This window comes from Leuciscus leuciscus, assembly GCF_965113295.1.
Source record: "Leuciscus leuciscus genome assembly, chromosome: 15".
Taxonomy (NCBI): Eukaryota; Metazoa; Chordata; class Actinopteri; order Cypriniformes; family Leuciscidae; genus Leuciscus; species Leuciscus leuciscus.
Genome location: NC_138739.1, coordinates 38,324,767 through 38,344,811, shown reverse-complemented (window position 1 = coordinate 38,344,811; position 20,045 = coordinate 38,324,767). Strand labels below are relative to the sequence as shown.

Below are 20,045 nucleotides of genomic sequence, written 5' to 3'. Positions count from 1 at the left end.
TGCTTCAAGGTTTGATGTGTTGAGCGTTCAGAGATGCTCTTCTGCAGACCTCAGTTTGAATGAGTGGTTATTTTAGTTACTTTTGCCTTTCTATCAGCTGAACCATCCATGATGGTTTCTCTTTTTCAGACCATTCTCTGTGAACCCTAGTGATGGTTGTGTGTGAAAATCCCAGTAAATCAGCAGTTTCTGAAATACTCAGACCAGCCCGTCTGACACCAACAACCATTCCATGTTCAAAGTCACTTAAATCACCTTTATTCCTCATTCTGATGCTCAGTTTGAACTTCAGCAGATCATCTTGACTATGTCTACATGCCTAAATGCATTGAGTTGCTGCCATGGGAACCACTGACACAATTACAAAATGCCCCATATGATCTTCTCTAAAGTGGTTCATATGACTTCAATTAATCCCGAAATTAAGAAGAAATTCACGGATTTAGAACAATAAGTAGAGATGACAGATACATAGATAGTTTGTGTGAAATATTCCTTTACCATGCTGTACTCTCTCCTGCCTCGACTGTGCAGTAATAAGGTTTATTAATGAGATGCTTGTATACTAATGAAGCTCCATTAGCCCATTTTAAGGGTTCAAGCTCTTTTCTCTAGCTACTAATTACAAAAAAGTACATGCTGTGCAGGTGAAAATCTGTTCACTTGAATATGCATTAAGAAATCAAATGAGTTCTTTTGTAGCACAATAAATTATGGTTAATATTAGTCCACTGGTGCATACTTGGAAGTAGGACACCATCTGGACACCTTTGACATTCGGGGTGTCCCAAAAATTCACAAAAAAAAAAAAAAAGTGTTTGGCTGTTCACTGTTGGATAAGATATAACATATTTCGAACATATTTATAGATGAGTTTAGTATGTACATGATGATGAGTCATTCAATATATGATTATTAAAATACTATAAAACTATTTTAGCCGTTATAGTGCAAAATCTAAAATAAAGTCTAGGTAGTCTATTTATTTTTTTACTCTGTCTTTGAAGAAAACTTTAAATATATAACATATCAACATAAAATTAATTCAGTCCAATGGCAAAATCCCTATTCACCCAGTCCTATAATGTCCTTCTTGATATCGTCTCTCTCTAGTTGGTTTTCTGAAGAGGATGATATTGATTCTGGAATGTCTTACAGGAAGTCAGCGCACAGTGTATTTGCTTCTGAAATGTATTTAATCACAATCTTTCTCCTTCACAGCCACCTAGTGAGGACGATCTCTGCCCGATCTGCTATGCACACTCCATATCAGCCATCTTCAAGCCCTGCTCCCACAAATCCTGCAAGTGAGTAGTTGCCAGCACACCATCAACAGCTCCGTTTTTTCATTCATTCATTCATTCATTCATTCCTCCATTTAGGAGATTAACACCATGCTGTTAAATGCCTCTATTCATTACTTTCAGTATATGTAGCATAAATACAGCCTGAAATACTAGCGCTGTTTTGATGCTTTCACGGGTAACGTTATGGTCTCAACGCGCCATTGAAGATATCATAAGTTTGATTGTATGCATCAAAACTGTGGTCTCAAAATTGAATCAGTTTTCTTTGGTGGTTTGTGTCGGGTTGCTTACATCGTTCCAGTGAAGCGTAGCACGGATAACATGCGCTGTGACGTGACTCAGCACTCTTTAAATGATTAAATGTCACTCTCTTTTTATTTCAGGGCCTGTATCAATCAGCACTTGATGAATAACAAGGACTGCTTCTTCTGCAAGGCCACTATCACTGGAGTGGATGATTACACCAAACCAGCCAGCTCTTAGTATGCCCTTCACACACACACACACACACACACACACACACACACACACACATCCGGTGTTCAAACATTGACATTATGTACACTTTCCCCAAAGACTTCACATATTCAGGTTGGACTCATACTGTTGCACCCACAGAACATCAGGTCTATGTACGGTCACCCTACAGTCTGTGCTGGCGTATCTTTAACAGTGTGTCCTCTGACCAATGGAACGAGGCCTTGAAAGGCTATAGTTCTTCCGTGTGTCTTTGTGATGAATGGATGAGATCTTGTTTAGAGCCGCACGCTCGTGGTGCTTCTGAAGGAAGCTGACGGAGAGGAAAACTGCTGGAAAACATCGAATCTCTCGCCACCGTCCTGTCTCGTTTCTCCTCAGCTCATGTTCTCAGTTTAATCTCCTCTTCTCTCCTTTTGTCTGAACTATTTCTGTCTCCTCTTTTCTCATCTCGTCCCTTGCCATCTTCATGTTTCATCTCATCTCCCCTATTCTCATATCACCTTTTAGTCTCGTCCCACCACGTTTTGTCTCATCTAATCTTCTCTCCTCTCCTTTAGCATCTGATCATCTTCTCGTCTCTTTTCATCTCCTCTCCTTTTCTGTCTTTTCATCTCATCTACTTCAGCCTCCGTTTTTCTCATATGTTCTCGCTTTATCTTGTCTTGTTGTCTCTACTCATCTTCAATTTTCATCTCATCTAAATATTTTCACATCTTGTCCTTCCTCATCTTTATATCCGTGTCAACCCTTTCTTCTTCTCTATTCTCCCATTACTTTTATCTCATCTCGTCTCCTTTTATTCAATGTTTTTTCCTCATCTTTTTGTCTTGCCTCATCTTCTCTCGTTTAGCCTCTGCTCATCTTCTCATCTATTTTCATCTCTTTTCGTCTCATCTTTTTAGTCTCTTCTCCTTTTTTCATGTTTTCTCATCACGTCTAGTCTAATGTTGTCTCGTGTCTTTTCTCACCTTCATATCTCTTTCATCTCCTCTTCTCTCATCTTGTCTTTTCTATTTTCCTATCCCCTTTTAGTCTCTGATTTTCTTCTCATCTGTTTTCATCTCACCTTTTCTCTTCTCTTCTAATCTCTATTTGTCTTGTATTGTCTCTTCTCATCTCCTCTTCTCTTCTCTTCTCACAAACTCTGGTTAAAATAGTATCATATCAGGAAGTCAGATATAAACTCGATACTAGTGAGACCGTTTTTCACATCATTCTCTGTATTTGCTAATGTTTTTATACTCGAGACTGACAGCCATATTTGACATAGATGACAACTTGTAGTATCACACTAAGCAGAACCTACAATCACGTCTGATTATTGTACACGATTTTCTACATCAAAAGAAGAAGGAAGAAGAAATGCATCTACTCAAAACTGTTACACACGCCTGTCAGTTGTCATTTTATTAAGGATTTATAAAGCATCATACAAGATAAGAAGACAGTTTCAGGACAGTTTACATGGAGATATAAATGCAATTTGATCCATGGGATAGTGATAACAGTTCATGTTTGAGAGAAATGCTTTGATTCTCCACAAACACTTGTTCGTTCTGCTCACCGCTAACATTTCTTTTCCATTCCGACGGCTTCCACGTTTGATCTGTCTTCATAATGGTGTTTGTTAACGTTCTCAAACAACCCATAGCCTTCTTCATACCAAGATCTTTCCCTCAGTCTGTTCCATTAGGAGTGCCTAGACTGCTGTTTTTGTTACTGAACACCAACAGACATCTAGATTTAAGTGCTTTGCTGTTGTGTGCATGGGGGTTATCTTACCCAGAATCCTTTGCTAATGGATTATGTTGCATCTCAGGCTCTGCCTGCACTCAGAATCCATTGCCTCACCACAGTTCCCTTATAAAAGGATATTCAGCTATTGACAACAGCAATTTTCTACACCGAATACAAGTGTAGTGACTCTGTTTTAAAACCCACAGATAATTAGATTGGTGTTGGACCTCAGCGTTGACTGTCACAAAACAATACGCAATTGTCAAAACAACCCGTACAGGATTTCATCCAAAGTTATCATTCGCTTCTTACTAATGCAACACAAGACTGTTTAATCAAAACACAGCCAATTTGCCACGACCGGTAAACTTTCAAACACTGTATAGAAGTGATATGTATGAATTATCAAAACCAAAAGAGTATTTGGGTCACTATTTCTCTTATTTGGACTGTTAAAGCATTTCTCACAGTGTGGTGTAATATTGTTTTTAAAAAGGGGGTGCATGATATGATTATAGGACCCCTCTCTATAGTTATTTAGTGTGTGTGTGTGTGCGTGTGTGTGTGAGTGCGCGTTTGCGGTGAGCGTGTGCAGACGACTTTAATTTAAGGTTTTCCACTCTCAGGCATCTGCTATTGTTGTCAAAGGGAATTTTAGATTAGTTAAGCAATATTTAAAGGACTGTTGATGTTTTGTTTTGTTTAAAAAGAGAGGACATGGCAACTTTTGGTTCTTTCACTTTTGTGAGAGTGTACATGTATTGATGTAATATTAGCATTAAATTATTTATCCTAAATGTTGTCTGGTTTGCTTACTCTTTAGGCACTTTGAAGTGTACATATTGGCTTACTAGCGTATTTAATTATTAAGCAAATGTTAAACAATGCCCATTCAACCCTGTTACTACATGATTTCCACCCTGTTTAAAGAAGATTAAACAATGATTTGGACCTTTTTCCACGGCATGATGAAAGGTAAGTCAAATCTAGGTAACACTTTATTTTACAGTGTCCTTTCCTTGTTGCATGTTACATGTTACAACTATAAATTATGCATAACTACATGCAACTAACCCTAAACCAAAGCCTAATCCTAAACCTACTGTAAGTACATGTAGTGAATGATTATTACTCAGTACTTAAATGTATAATTACACAAGGACACATTCAAATAGCGTAACCAAATATTATATTGTTTGTTTGAAACTGACTTCATTCATTCAACTCTGTTACCTACATTATTAAAATGGTTTACTCACAATAGCATTGGTAACAGTTGAATGGTTGAGTTGAGTCAACGAACTCTATGGGAAACTTGTGAGTTTTATATTGGTTTTGTTCATTTTAAATAATTAACATTTAGCTGTTTAATTACAACCTGTAACCCTGTTTCTTAAAATCCTGTTAACCATTCTTGCTTATTTTTAGTTAAATGCCCCATTTAATCATGGATTTCATTAATATTTCTATCCAATATAGTATTATTATTATTAAGGTGATTGATAGAAAATAATAAAATCAAACCAAGGTTTTATACTACTACTGTATATATGCATATACTACTAAATACGGGTAACAGGGTTGAAAAATGGTTAAACTCTAATAAAACCAATTTTATATTAAACTTATTTATATAATTATAGAATGAAAATAAGGTGTTTGTATTCATAAATAAATATACAATTTTGTTTGACCTCCTGAGATTGACAAACAACATTGTTTCAGTTATACATTGTTAAAAAAAATTTAAAAAAAAAAAGTATTTTGGAAACACTTTATTTTAAGGTTATGTACTTAAATGTTACTACATGTACTTACTATAGTAATAACAGTAAACTAACTAACCCAAAACCAAACCCTGAGCATAAAGTGCATGTAGTTAATTACTTATTTGAGTAAGTACAATATAGATCACCTTAAAATAAAGTGTAACCCTTATTATTTACCCTATACGTTAAAAGGCTTTCTACAAGATTTAAGACTGTGTTTAACAGAGTTTGGTGTTTGGATGTGTGGAAATTGATTTCTTTCATTGGCTTTTGTTCATCTGGAACATTACTGAGTTCTAGCATGTCTTTGTCAGACAGTAACACGTTCATTTTTAATGACAGCGACCTTGGCGATGCACAATGGCTGGTGGGCAAAACATTCCTGCTGTCTGTTTCAAAACAGGTTTTGCCAATTCAATGCTATAAATAAGAGATGGTGTTTGTAACCCAAAGGAGGACGCCTGCTCTTTGAACTCGCCTTTCTTCCAGATCCGACTCCCATCATGCTTCACTCTAATTCCATCTCCCTGGAATAAGGTTGGTACAGCGTTGTATATTAAAGAAATGTCTTTGAAATCATGGCCTTGTTGAGCTGTGTTTGCTAATGTTTTTGCTGTGAAAGAGTCTTTGGTTATGGTAGGTGCGCACAGCAATGAAGGATCGATTGTAAAAGCCCGTCATCTTGGCTTCGCTGAGCCGCGTCGCTTTTATCCCAGCGGCCTTGAATTAAAAAGTGCTGATTTAACAGCTTATGTACAGCTTGTAATAAGGTTTGTGAAAGATAAGACCAGTACTTACCTCCATTACAGGTTTGTAAAAGTGTTTTTCTCAACATCAACATTATTCTGGTAGTATATGAAGATTTAGTACCACTTTTTGTTTACTGTATAATTAAATGGATTAAAGATGCAATATCATTGCATTGACAGCATCTAAAACTATTTTACATATGAAGAAGTGTGCGAGTTCTTATTGTACATTTGTCAGCATTTTACACACTGATAACGTTGATATAATTTCAGTAAACTATGGAAACATGTTTATCTTGATGCACAACACAAAACTCATGTGATTTTGCGTCAAGAGATCATAACCGTATTCAATTCTGTTTCAGTATTTAATGTAGAGACAATTTGAGATATTTAGCATATGTGGATATTGTATGTTTTGGTGTCGGCATCTAAAACGGCAACTTTTAATGCACAAACAATTTAAACGACATACAATATGTTGATATATTAATTTAACCTTTTACATATAAATCCCTTTAGAAATGTACATTGTGTTTACATTGTAATTTTCAGTGTTAAAATCGAATGCCTACATGTTTTTTTTTTAATGATCAACTTTAGAGACGTATAATATGTTGTTATTATACATTTCAATGTCAGCTTTTTATGTACAAAAACAGTATGTTGGAATTTTACATTTTAGCACACAATATCTCATTTTAATTGTTCATTGTGAGTTTTAATAGATTGATACATACATTAATAGTGTAAGTTTTAGATTTAGCATTTAAAAACATAACATTAAAACACTAATTTAGTGTAATATGTTGATATTAAATGCCTTAGTGTACAGAACTTTAATGATACATTGTGCATTTTAGTGTTGGCATCTACTGTAAAACCTTAACTTTTTATATGTACAACTTTATTGATTATATATTATATATTGTAATTTTCAGTGTTACAATCTAATGCCTAAATACTTTCATAAACAACTTTTAATACTGTTGATATTGCATATTCAGCAACTTTAAATCTGTACAGTATGGCAAAATTACATTTTACAACACAATAAAGTTCTGATTGAAAATTTTACTTTTTGATACATTGATAAGTTGTGTTTCATTGTCAACATTTTGGGCAACTTAAGAGACTGTGTGCAATGTGTTGATATTGTACATTTCAGTGTAAAACATGTAAACTTTAGCTTTCAATACGAATGAGATCGTCCTACGACATCAGTGTGTTTTCTGTATTTTTCTTTCTTCCTGTGACAGATAGATCTAGAAAGACTAGAAGATTTAACCCTGCAGTCAAAGGTGGAGAGAAAAGAAAGGGTCTTGAATCTGCGGGTGGGATACAAAAGAAGAGCGTCTCTTCCCATCCCACCCTCAATTCTGCAGCTTTCCATTGATCTACTGCCTAGAAACCGAACCCCAGGCCGGCGGGGTGCTTGGGGCTTATAGATCGCCTTCAAAAATAGCCTCACTGGAGGGCAGGAGGACGGGACAAAGGGTCCGGCAACCAGAGAATCTTCCCTCCCCAGGCAGGACACCGATAGCACCCCGTGTGTATTTATAGATGACCAACAGCAAACCTGAAGCTGGATCAATACGCTCTGGGACGTGACATGATCTGCCCAACAGCCCGGCTGAGAGTATACGGGCCCCGGGGACGCAGAACAAGGAGAAATCTCTGTACCTGTGAGGGGGGAAAGAGGCAGAAAGAAATCTGAAAGATGTACAAAAAACCACAAGATCACAAACACTGAATCTTTTGTTTTCATCTACACATCCTCAAAATGAGAAGCTAAATTGCAAAATAGCATCTATATAATTGTATTCTGTCTTATTCACTCTGGGTTAAAAAAACAAGAAAAAAAACACTGGGTTAATAGCATCCCAATTTGGGTTGTTTTCAACCCAAGGGCTGGGTAAATATAGGACAGAACACATGTTGGGTTAATTTTATCCAGCAAATTGGGTTGTTGATTTAACCCAGACTAGTTTATTCATTTGTACTATAATACTAGCTGCTTCTTTTTATTTTTTTAACTTCATACATGAATTAATGTCTACGGATGAACTTAAATCCTTAACTTTTTTAAAATACTGGATACAACCACTGGCTTGAATGATAATTCCTTTATTTTAAATCATATTTTATAGTATAGTATATTTTATATCATTTTTAATACATATTGCCAACATTTAAGCTCGTTTAACAAATATCAGTAGTAAAAATGAAACATTTATAAGTAATTAAAGTGTAATCGACCAGTCTCTGTTCTCCCGGCGCTGGATCTCGAGCCGGAGCTCGTGTCGTGTTCAGCGGGGGAACTTCTAACTTCAGACCCGTTTCACTCGTAGCCGAAATATGCTGTGAATGACTCCATAACCTGTCCATAAACAATCAGTGTACAGTTCTGAGAACATATTTTAACATCATATGTATTTATATTCTGTATCTTTTTGAATAAAATCATAAAATTGTATGCAAGGCATCAGGCGTTTCCAAAAGACAGACGCGACACTCGTTTAGATGACTCCCATCGCGACCCTGTATGTTGCTTTGCATAACATTAAATGATATACAGCACAATAACGAATTCATAGATAAATTAAAATGTGCACAAACCTGTATTTTACCGAAGACACGTAACTTAGCCTACGCACCATTTTAAGCCCGCTATAAATAACTCAACCCCTGGGTTGTTATATCTGACCCAGGATCTGGGTTACACAAAAACTACCCAAACACTGAAAAAAAAAGAACCCCCAAAAAAGGCTCAACCCAGGATTTGGGAAGAAAAAAAGAACCCACGATTTTTTAGTGTTCCATCAGCAGATTTGTCTATACCCCTTAATTCATTCAGTACATCTTCTAACGTTTTTTTTTTTTTTTTTTTTTTTGTGATGTATACCATGTAATGCAGTCTAACACATTTCTCTGAGCATACAATGACAGTCTTGAAAAGAGTCCGTTTGAGTCTCCAATCTGTCATTCTGATCTCAACACGGATGTAAACAACAAGCATCGTTGAATTGTATAATGCTTCCCTCTAGAGGTAAAGGTAAGAAGTGCATCCATTAACTCTCTCTAACATTATGGTCACAATTATAATGAGTGGGTGCGACCGTTTTTAACTTGAATGTCATTCGCTTCCAGCGCTATTTTTAATCAAGGTCAATGTACTGTTTATTGTCTCCGGTAAGAGAAATTTGTCTTGGATGAGAGAACTGCTCACCAAAAACATACATCAATCAAACATTAATATCCATTCCACATAAAACACTCTTCCCTAAAAAAACAAAATACTTAAAAAAAGAAAAGATAACACTTTTAGTTCATAAATTACCCAAAAAAGTATGCAACTTCTATATTTATATTCCCCCTAATCCGCCTACAATATGTTCAGTTGTATCACCACCTTAATGGAGTTGCTCATTAATCAATTTTATTGACTATGGAACAAACGAATGTTTGTAGCGATTATGCTTGCATTATCTCCTACATTCATCAGCACATGCTCTGAACACAACACATGTGAAGGGTCCAGGCCTGTCCTATCATAGACATCTCAAAAAGATCTTGCTTTCTTAACATTGATCAGGAGATTTTACTTGTTGTGTCCTATTTTTCGAAAAAGAATAATAACAATGCATCAAAGAAGGATTAACCTTTAAATTAACTCGTTTTTCCAGCAAAGTATGTGGGTGAATCGTGTTGAACGCAGAACTAAAATCTATAAAAAGCAGCCTATAGGCAAGCGAGCTTTCCAGATGCTTCAAAACAAGGTGCATTAGTGTAGAAATGGCATCATTAGTGCCGCGGTTACTCTTGTATGCAAACCGATAATGATCTAAGCATCGCTCCACTTGCCTTCGCAACTCTTCTGTAATACGTGTTTCTATTAATCTCATGACATTGGATGTCAGGGCCACAGGCCTATAATCAATATTATCCTGAGGAGAAGATTTTTTTCAAGTTGGAATTATAATAGATTTTTTTTTTTTTTTCAAAGCTCTGGTACTTTAAACAAGTCAATAGAAAGCTGGGAAAGGTTATCCCAGGCTGGTGTGAGTTCCTCAGCAAATGTCTTTAAAAGAAAACATGACATACCATCTGGCTCCATTGCTTTGTTGGAATGTAAAGTTTTAAAAACCCTTGTAACAGCCCCCAAATATAACAGTATTCTGGCATTACACCTATTATAATTTACTTTACTTAATAGTTCACAGCATTCATTAAAAGGATCAGTCTCAAATCTGCCCTATCGATTTCATTGCAGGCGAACATTGCTTTCCTTTCTGGGGGTCATGTAAGTCATTGCCCTTTTGTTTCTGATTTTGACACATGTTGTTCTTTACACTGTGTCTGTGCTGACCTCAGTTGCTGGTTAAGGTCCTTTTGTGCTGACCTAAGTCCCACAACGTTCCCAGACTTGTAGGCTGTTTTCTTCCTTTTTATGCAGTCTTTCATTCCCCCGTGTTATATATGATCTATTGTTCGGATACATCCACACGACTTTGAGGTATAATTGAATCCACACAAAAGGAAATATATGCCGTAATTGATTCAGTTACAATATCCATATTTGCATCCTGATAAAAACAATGTCCCAGTCTGTTATTTCAGCCCGATCTCACGGGAAAACGTAAAAATTCTACAAAGTGGCTTAATCGTACGAATTCATACGACCTGACTCGTACGAATTTTTGCAAAATCGTACATATTTTACGAATTGGCCAATTCGTATGAATTCATACGAATGACCTACCCCTGACCCCGCCCCTAAACCTACCCATCACGTGGGTTTAGACAAATCGTACAAATTCGTACGAGTGAGGTCGTACGAATTCGTACGAGTGAGGTCGTACGAATTAGTACGAATTAGTCAACTTTTTATCATTCGTACGAATTGGTCGTGCGATAGCGTTGGTTATTTCTATATCATAATTAAAACATGTATGACTTAGTATGTCAATTTCGATTTATGACTTTTAAAGTCATTATTTAGACTTTTAATCTCATAATTATGACTTAGCAGAGCATGTTTATTATTATTATTATTATTATTTTTTTATTTTTTTAAATGGACCTCCATTGTGACGTGATGTATAAAAGAACAAGAAATTCTGTTTCTGTGTAGGTATTCATTCGGTGCCATGGTATCAAAGGTTTTTTTCATCTGGCCCTGTTGTATGAAACTCTAGATCTTTACTGCTCTCTGCTGTCAAACCAGCGGAATCTCACTGATATAATGTAGCATAGCCTACTAGAATCATTCTTGTTCAGACACAGTGGTTTTTATTAAAATCAGCATAAATCATAGGCAGTACAACCACAATAAAGCATAAGCATACATGCTTTAATATTCACACACACAATAAATAGAGAGAAATATGCTTAATTGTCATGCAAATATTATTCATGATTAACATTTACATTTACATTTACATTTAGTCATTTAGCAGACGCCCTTATCCAAAGCGACTTACAAATTAGGACTAAGTTCAGCGAGTCATCATAAAGAGGCAAAAGCAACAACAACGCAGGAAGTGCTCAAAATACGAAGTTCTGGTATTATTCAGAGTAGCATAAGCCTGATAAGTGATGTTTCAAAGGGAAAGGATTTTTTTTTTATTTTATTTTTTTTTATTTTTTTTTTATAAGGTTAAGTGCTCACGGAAGAGATTGGTTTTCAGCTGTTTTTTGAATGTTGTCAGGGATTCTGCATTCCGGATGAGGGTGGGGAGAGCGTTCCACCAGCATGGAACTGTAAATGAGAATGTTCTGGAAAGTGATTTTGTGGCTTTCTGTGATGGAACCACGAGACGTCGCTCGTTGACCGATCGTAGGTGTCTGGTAGGGATGTAGACTCGTAGGAGTGAGTGAAAGTAGGAGGGAGCTGAGCCTGTGATAGTTCTGTAAGCAAGCGTCAGAGCCTTGAACTTGATGCGAGCAGCTAGAGGTAGCCAGTGCAGAGAGATGAACAGAGGAGTGACGTGGGCCCTCTTGGGCTCGTTGAAGACAAGACGAGCTGCAGCATTCTGGATCATCTGTAGGGGTTTGGTTGCACATGATGGAAGTCCAGCCAGAAGAGCATTGCAGTAGTCAAGCCTAGAGATGACCAGGGCCTGGACGATAAGTTGTGTTGCATGCTCAGTTAGGAAAGGCCTGATCTTCCTGATGTTGTGCAGTGCAAACCTGCATGATCGAGCTGTCTTTGAAATGTGATCTGTGAAGGTCAGCTGGTCATCAAACGTTACTCCAAGATTTCTGACCGATCTTGATGGGGTGATTAATGATGACTCTAGCTGGATGGTGAAGTCGTGCTGTAGAGACGGATTGGCAGGGAGGACGAGAAGCTCAGTCTTTGCCAGGTTGAGCTGCAGGTGGTGTTCCTTCATCCATGTGGAGATGTCCGCCAGACAGCTTGAGACCCGTGCAGCTACTGTGGGATCATCTGGTTGAAAGGAGAGGAAGAGCTGTGTGTCATCAGCATAGCAGTGGTAGGAAAAACCGTGTGCCTGTATGATGTGTCCCAGTGATGTGGTGTAGATGGAGAAGAGGAGGGGACCAAGAACTGAACCCTGGGGAACCCCTGTGGTCAGCTGATGTGCTCTGGATACCTCGCCTCTCCATGCGACCTTGAAGGACCTACCTGTGAGATAGGACTCAAACCAGTGGAGTGAAGTTCCTGTGATGCCCAGTGATGAGAGGGTGGACAGAAGGATCTGATGATTCACCGTGTCGAAGGCAGCAGACAGATCCAGGAGAATGAGGACTGAAGATTTGGAAGCAGCTTTTGCGATCCGTAGGGCTTCTGTGACTGACAGTAATGCAGTCTCAGTTGAATGTCCTTTCTTGAAGCCAGATTGGTTGACATCCAGCTGGTTGTTTAGAGACAAGAAGGATGTTAGTTGGTTGAAGACAGCTCTTTCAAGTGTCTTCGCAATGAATGGTAGGAGAGAGATAGGTCTGTAATTCTCTACCAATGATGTGTTTAGCGTTGGTTTTTTGAGCAGTGGAGTAACCCGAGCCTGCTTGAATGCTGTAGGGAAGGTGCCAGTGTGGAGGGATGAGTTGATGATGTGTGTGAGTGATGGTAGAAGTGTGGGAGAGATGGCTTGTAGAAGGTGTGAGGGGATGGGGTCAAGCGTGCAGGTGGTAGGGTGACTGGAGAGGAGAAGTGTAGATACTTCTTCCTCGGTTAGCGAAGAAAAGGAGGACAGAGGGGTATTGGCTGTGGAAGGGGTCGGTCTGGGTTCCTGTGTGTGTGGATTAACCTCAAATAAGGCAAAAGCTGCTATAATGTAAATTAATCAGTGGTGCTGAAACAGCGATATATGATCAGTGATGTCTGTATGTATAACAGGTGAAAGTGTTCAGCATGAGGTCTCCAGTAGTGGGCAGTAATAGATGACCGGCGCTGTCTGTGGTGCTGAAACAGCGGTTTTGATGACCAGCGCTGTCTGTGGTGCTGAACTAGCGATATATGACCAGCGCTGTCTGTGGTGCTGAACTAGGGATATATGACCGGCGCTGTCTGTGGTGCTGAAACAGCGGTTTTGATGACCAGCGCTGTCTGTGGTGCTGAACTAGCGATATATGACCAGCGCTGTCTGTGGTGCTGAACTAGGGATATATGACCAGCGCTGTCTGTGGTGCTGAAACAGCGATATATGACCAGCGCTGTCTGTGGTGCTGAACTAGGGATAGATGACCGGCGCTGTCTGTGGTGCTGAAACAGCGGTTTTGATGACCAGCGCTGTCTGTGGTGCTAAACTAGGGATAGATGACCGGCGCTGTCTGTGGTGCTGAACTAGGGATAGATGACCGGCGCTGTCTGTGGTGCTGAAACAGCGATATATGTCCAGCGCTGTCTGTGGTGCTGAACCAGCGATATATGTGGTCTGTGGTGCTGAAACAGCGATATATGATCAGTGCTGTCTGTGGTGCTGAAACTAGCTAGAGGGGTTCAGGCTGATGTTTCTTTACTGACTAAACTTTCACCAGCATTCTGCAAGAGCTCTATCAATTTACATGTACCTTCACAGTTAAATTATATTGAAAACTCAATACACACACACGATCTGATGGCATCATGGCTCGTTGGTTTAAGGGTTTTATTCTCTAAAGTGAGATTTAATTGGTATATATACGTGTTTCATCATCATCATCATCTGCTTGTTCTTCTTCTTATTCCTAATGCCTGTTTCAATAGGAAATGCATCAATGTCCAGCCATTTCAGAATAAATGCACCGGTCATGCAGTGCGTGTGATATTTATATACCTGTGGATCTTCTTCTCTGAGGTGAATATATCGTTGAGTTCATCGTAACAAGAAGTTATCGCGTTCACATCTGTCAACTGTCATCAGACAAACGGAGTTACGGTAATATTTGACATTTATGAGACATTTAAACGCAAAAAGCATTGAATTATTTTTCCTCCCATCTCATTTTTTTACCACCACGTCCCTTTAGGGGCTTCATACTATTTACTGCCATTATATGGACGTGGACGAGCGGGACGTAAAAAAAAAAAAAAATCTCCCTTTGTGGTCCATAAATGAAAAGCATACGGCATAAGAACAACACCAGGGTGAGTAAACAATGACTTCATTTACATTTTTTAAGGTGAACTAACCCTTTTAAGATTGTATAAATAGAAAGATGGCTCGTTTATCTTTTGTTTAAGCATCGAGCTCAAACTGAGGCAGTGAAGAAGAGCTACAGCTCTAGACTGAGGCCGTCATGAGTGATTTCTCCCTTTTATGTTTCTTTTATGGAGGGGATTATGGCTGTAGGAGATGATAAGTGACTTTATTGCTTTCCACTTCACAGGTAATAATAGAGGAGTTGAATATGATCAGTCTTAAGAGAGACTGACGGTGCTGGAAGAAGTTACTGCAACACTAACATGAATAATACAAACGATTTATCAAGATTATACCACATTACAGTGTTTATTAATGCATCTTTCTTTCTATCTCTCGCACTCTTCTCTTCTGTATGTGTTGATGCACAATCATCCCTGGAAAGGAAATGTGGATTACTGAACGCTTACATGACAGATGATAGTTTAATAATAATGTCCAAACATGCTATTGATTCGTGTTGGTTACAGTGAGATGTTTAGCAGGGCAGAATATTGACAGGTCCTCGTCATCGTCACATGTACAGCATGACAGATTTTCAATCAGCTTCTCCGGCCTCATACAGCGAAGAGGATACTTGTAGTGTTAATGCAGGGACTCCCTCAGGACCGCATTGCATTATGGGTGGAATAAAACTAATGAGAATGATGTAACACCTGCCTTAGATAAACGAATATTTGGATTTGAAATGTCACATGACTAATGTTCCTGTCACCGTGACTTCAGGCAGCGTCACTTGCTCAGTGGAAAAAAAACGAAATCATTAATGATTGTGCGAAAGCAAGAATATTGTTGATTTTAAAAATATACTCCATTTAATACTGACAATTATTAAGAAACATGGTTATATCAATAATGTGATAACATTTTTTATTAATAATAAAATAGTATTCAAATAAATAATAAATTAATAATCGGCCACAAGGTTACAAAACAGTCACTAATATTATAATATTTATTTTAATATAAATTTTCATATTGTTTACTAATATATTTATAATTTAGAAACTTTTAATAAAAAAAAATAAAAAAAAATAAAAAATATATATATATATATATATTATATTATATTATATTATATTTAGTGCTGGGCAAAGATTAATCGCATCCAAAATAAAAGTTTGTGTTTGCATAATATATGTGTGTGTACTGTGTATAATTATTTTGTATATATAAATACACACATATGCATGTATTTATTTAAGAAATATTTGCATGTATATACTGTATATGTATTTATACATAATTTATATTATATATAAATATAAATAATTTATATATAAATAAATAAAAATCTTAAATATATAGATGCATATGTGTGTATTTATATATTAAAAAATTATTATACACAGTACACACACATATATTATGCAAACACAAACTTTTATTTTGGATGAGATTAATCTTTGCCCAGCACTAATTATATTATTATTGAAAGTAGATATATATATATATATATATATATAAACTTTTATGTTAGATGCGATTAATCGATTTGACAGCACTAATATATATATATATATATATATATATATATATATATATATATATATATATATATATATATCATGAATATTGATGATAAATCAATCATAATAATAAAAAATAAGTGAGTCGGACATTTATATTTAAGAAAAAAGTGTATTAATGTAATTAATAAACAAAATATAATAAATAATAAATAATAAAAAAATAATAAAATAAACTTGCCTTGCCTAATTAGCATTTAGACACTTTAATGTTTATTTGTATTTAAATAAATAACAAATTTGTTTATCATTTTTAAAGTTAAAATCATTAAACCCTAAATATCTTTTGTGACAAAAAGTAAAATGAGGCAAGATCTTTTGTGAACACTACTACTGTAAGTGATTCATTGACTCGCCAATAAACCCTTTAACCAGTTCATTTAAATGAATCATCTGAATGAACTGATTCACTATTACAAACCATCTGAACTTAATAGTTGAAAGAATCTCTTTGCCACTGCTAATTGAGATAAAACAAAAATGCATAATTTATCATTATTTTATCAGCTCATATTTCCTTTTCAGCTCTTTCTATCCTGGTTCCACTGGACCAAATCTCAGCTCGTCCTCCGGTGACCCACATGATACATGTTGACATCCCACTGCTGTTAAAAGGCACGGGCCAGCCAATCACAGGCCGTCACGGCTGCGTTTCCAATGTTCTGCCCCGCGGATCAGGACGCCGTCTCTTCCCAGACGCCAGTATTGGTGTCTTCCCTCCATGAAATGTAATGGATATCAGAGACTTGAAGACTTCACGCTCTCTGAGCGGATCCGGGTTCTGTGTGGGGCAGAAGAAAGCCAATATCCGTCCTGGACACCCGGCTGACCCTGTCGACGGCTGAATGAAGGTGTGTTTGAGGGGGATGATACGACTCTGAGGCCTTGGACAGGTTAGGCAGCGTCACAGGCTCTGTTATTTAGAGACAATGCGAATCTGTCATTCTTGTTCCTACATGAAACCCTCATCCTTCCCTAGGGTCATTTTGACCCGAAAATCCTTTTTGAAGGAATGTTAAAAATTGAGTGTTCATCAACTTTTGTCGCACTTGAACCATGAATACACACACATTATTATTATTATTTGAATGGATTCAAGGAGTTTTTGTGGTTGAAATTTTAAAAAGTAACAAACCCTTCCCTCGGGTCAATTTGACCCGCTTAGGAATGAATGGAAATATGCTAAATATGCTCAAAATTTAAACAAAAAATGCTAAAACTTTACCGAAAAATTATTTCATAATGCCTACATGTGTTTCTGAATGCATACTTATGAGAATGACTTTAGGACCCAGCAGAACAGCTCATTTGCTCCAAACAGAGTTATAAGGCTATCTAGTGGCAAGAGTCGTGAAATATTATGTTATATATTTTTTTATTTTTTTTTTCTCAAGAGGTCGGCAAAGACCATTGCATTAAATTGCATTAAAATAGAAAAAAATATTATCAAACTGAAATAAAATAAGTTTTCTAGACAAAAAAAAGGTCTCATTTTGACCCGCGAGGGAAAGATGTGTTACACAGTGTGAGGGATGGATGTAGTGATGAAGCACAGCATTAGGCCCTTGATGATAAATTAATGATAATACAAAAAAAAAGTTAGTCAGACATTATATTTTAATTATATTTAATTATATATATCTTATATTTAAGAAAATCCAGAAAAAAAAGTGTATTAATATAATTAGCATATAATTAGCATTTAGGGGGGCTTCAACAAAACTAATGCCTAAATAATTGGCTAACTTAATAAAGTGTAATTATTCTCAATTATCTGTTGCAACGCTCAAATATTGATATTAGCACCCAAGTTGTAACGCCTGGTTGGCTTGCGCTACGCTAGCAAGCTTAGCATAGCTCAGAGTTTTAACACATGCAAGTAAATACCTCTCACATTTCCTTCCAGAAAATGAAACTAGTTTTCACACTGTGCACTCCAGCGACTCTGATGTTCACCTCTCTCGTCCGTAATGTATTCTCCATCTGTTGCTGAAAACAAGATGATAAATTTAGCTTCGGGTGCTTTTCAAACAACAAACAAATCAAAATGCCTTGAAGAAATACTGCAAGGGCTTGTCTGCCAGGATCCCCAGCATCCCTGCATCCTGATGCCTCGTGAAAATGACGAAGCTGCCAAGAAACTTGACATGACATCACATTTATCACATCATCTTTGCGTATCGTCACGTAGTTTACCATTCTCACTGCGTTTCAATCGGAGGACGGAAGATGGCGCTCGTGCGCTTCGCAACACGCAGAGCCGCTGGTGAGAATAAGGCTATTATACGGAGGATTCGCAGGACTTTTCAGTCAGGTAGCGCTCAGGTTGAGCTGTGAGCGATGCTTTGATGCTGGAAGTGAGCTGGGAAGCGATGTTTTCTTATCGCACCAGATGAATTTGATCCTGCTTATGCAAGCAGCCTTGAATGCGCGCGGAGTGGGAGGCGAGCCCTGAGGAGACGAGAGCGCGCGCTGCAGAGATGTTTGTTCACGTGTAGCATCTGAGAGGATGCATATGTTCCATAAATACTGACAAAATCCCTCACAATCATTCAGTGTGTCTCTGCGTTGTTGAGGAAATAGCAAACGAGTTCATGGATATTGATATTTTTTTTGTGTGGACGAGGGAGTTCAGGCCTCTTTCTTTCAATCTTAAAGTAAGTTATCTGTTAGAAAAGTACTATTTAGTAAGCCCTGGCTACACAGCAAGATTTCTTAAATACAACTACATTACATTAATTGCAACTAAATTAAACAATTAAGTACATGCGTACACTTACAAATACCTAAATTCGTAGACCTATATATTTTTTTTTATTAATTTGATTTGATGAAAGAGCCATCACAGTCCTGTTGCTGGGAAGCTTTGTATAATACAAAAATAATACGATGCATTTAACTTTCAAATAAGTTGAATAGAATAAGTGAATAAAAACAAAAACCAAAAAAAAGGATATCCAGTCCTGTGTTTCTGTTCAGATCTTCTGAGGCGAGGAACTGGGGAACTTGGGAAACACTCGATTATATATATATTTAGGCCCTTTGAAGTCCATTTTGAAGTTGTCAGTCATGACTGAATATATTACACTTTATAATCTGCAGAAAGCACCCATCCTGGGAGTGCGGGTGTTGAAGCGGAGTGCAGGCGGGTGTTATCGGTACGGATGATGAATGGCCTCACTCTGTCGGACTGACATATGCGCGGGGTGGCAGATGGGACCCGGGTCATTCGGCGGGAGACGTGGCTGAACAGGAGGGCATGTCCTTCCGCTCCCAGCTATAAACGACGCGCAACATATTTGGAGTCATTGTGTGGCCTGCGGTATTAGCAAATGCCACTGTATGCTAACACTAATACAGCCACACACTCTCGTACGCTGGTAGTTTTGCTAATGCCTAAACATCTTTTAATACATCCGAGCATTGAAGAGCAGCACCCAGCATTGTGCTTTATTACATTTTCAATGTTCTCTAGTGTGTGATGTTGGTGTTTGAGCTTGACAATGTCTGCAAAGTTACAAAGCACAAAGTCACTCCAAAGGCAGTTATTCTCTATATCAGTGCGCACTGTTTCTGAACTCCCTGAAACGCCTCCAATGTAGTCTTGTTTTTTTCTTCTGGGAATGAATTCGTCATAATATTCCTTATTTAAATAATTCCCACCCAAGGCGTACTCAAAATAAAGGGATGAGGCCTGGTTGAGTTAGTAAGTAGTGTGTTGAAACTCATAGTTATGGTGAGGGGCGTGACATTTCCCATACACGCTCAAAGCGGTTGACCAATCACAGCACACTGCTCCAGCCGACCAATCAGAGCACAGTGTGCT

General features: G+C 37.5%; 1 protein-coding gene and 1 long non-coding RNA gene across 4 annotated transcripts in view; one reads left to right on the top strand and one right to left on the bottom strand.

The window, feature by feature from the left end:
• The window catches only part of rnf123 (ring finger protein 123), a 151,162-nt gene extending 146,841 nt beyond the window's left edge, over window positions 1–4,321 (top strand). For all 3 annotated transcript variants that reach the window (XM_082137792.1, XM_082137794.1, XM_082137793.1), the window contains exons 38-39: window positions 1,222–1,307; window positions 1,691–4,321. In XM_082137792.1, coding sequence (XP_081993918.1) covers window positions 1,222–1,307; window positions 1,691–1,790 — 186 coding nt within the window. In that variant the 3' untranslated portion in view covers window positions 1,791–4,321. The remainder of the gene's footprint in view (window positions 1–1,221; window positions 1,308–1,690) is intronic.
• Window positions 1–20,045, bottom strand: part of LOC309475250 — a 394,252-nt gene that overhangs the window by 111,063 nt on the left and 263,144 nt on the right. The window lies entirely within an intron of this gene.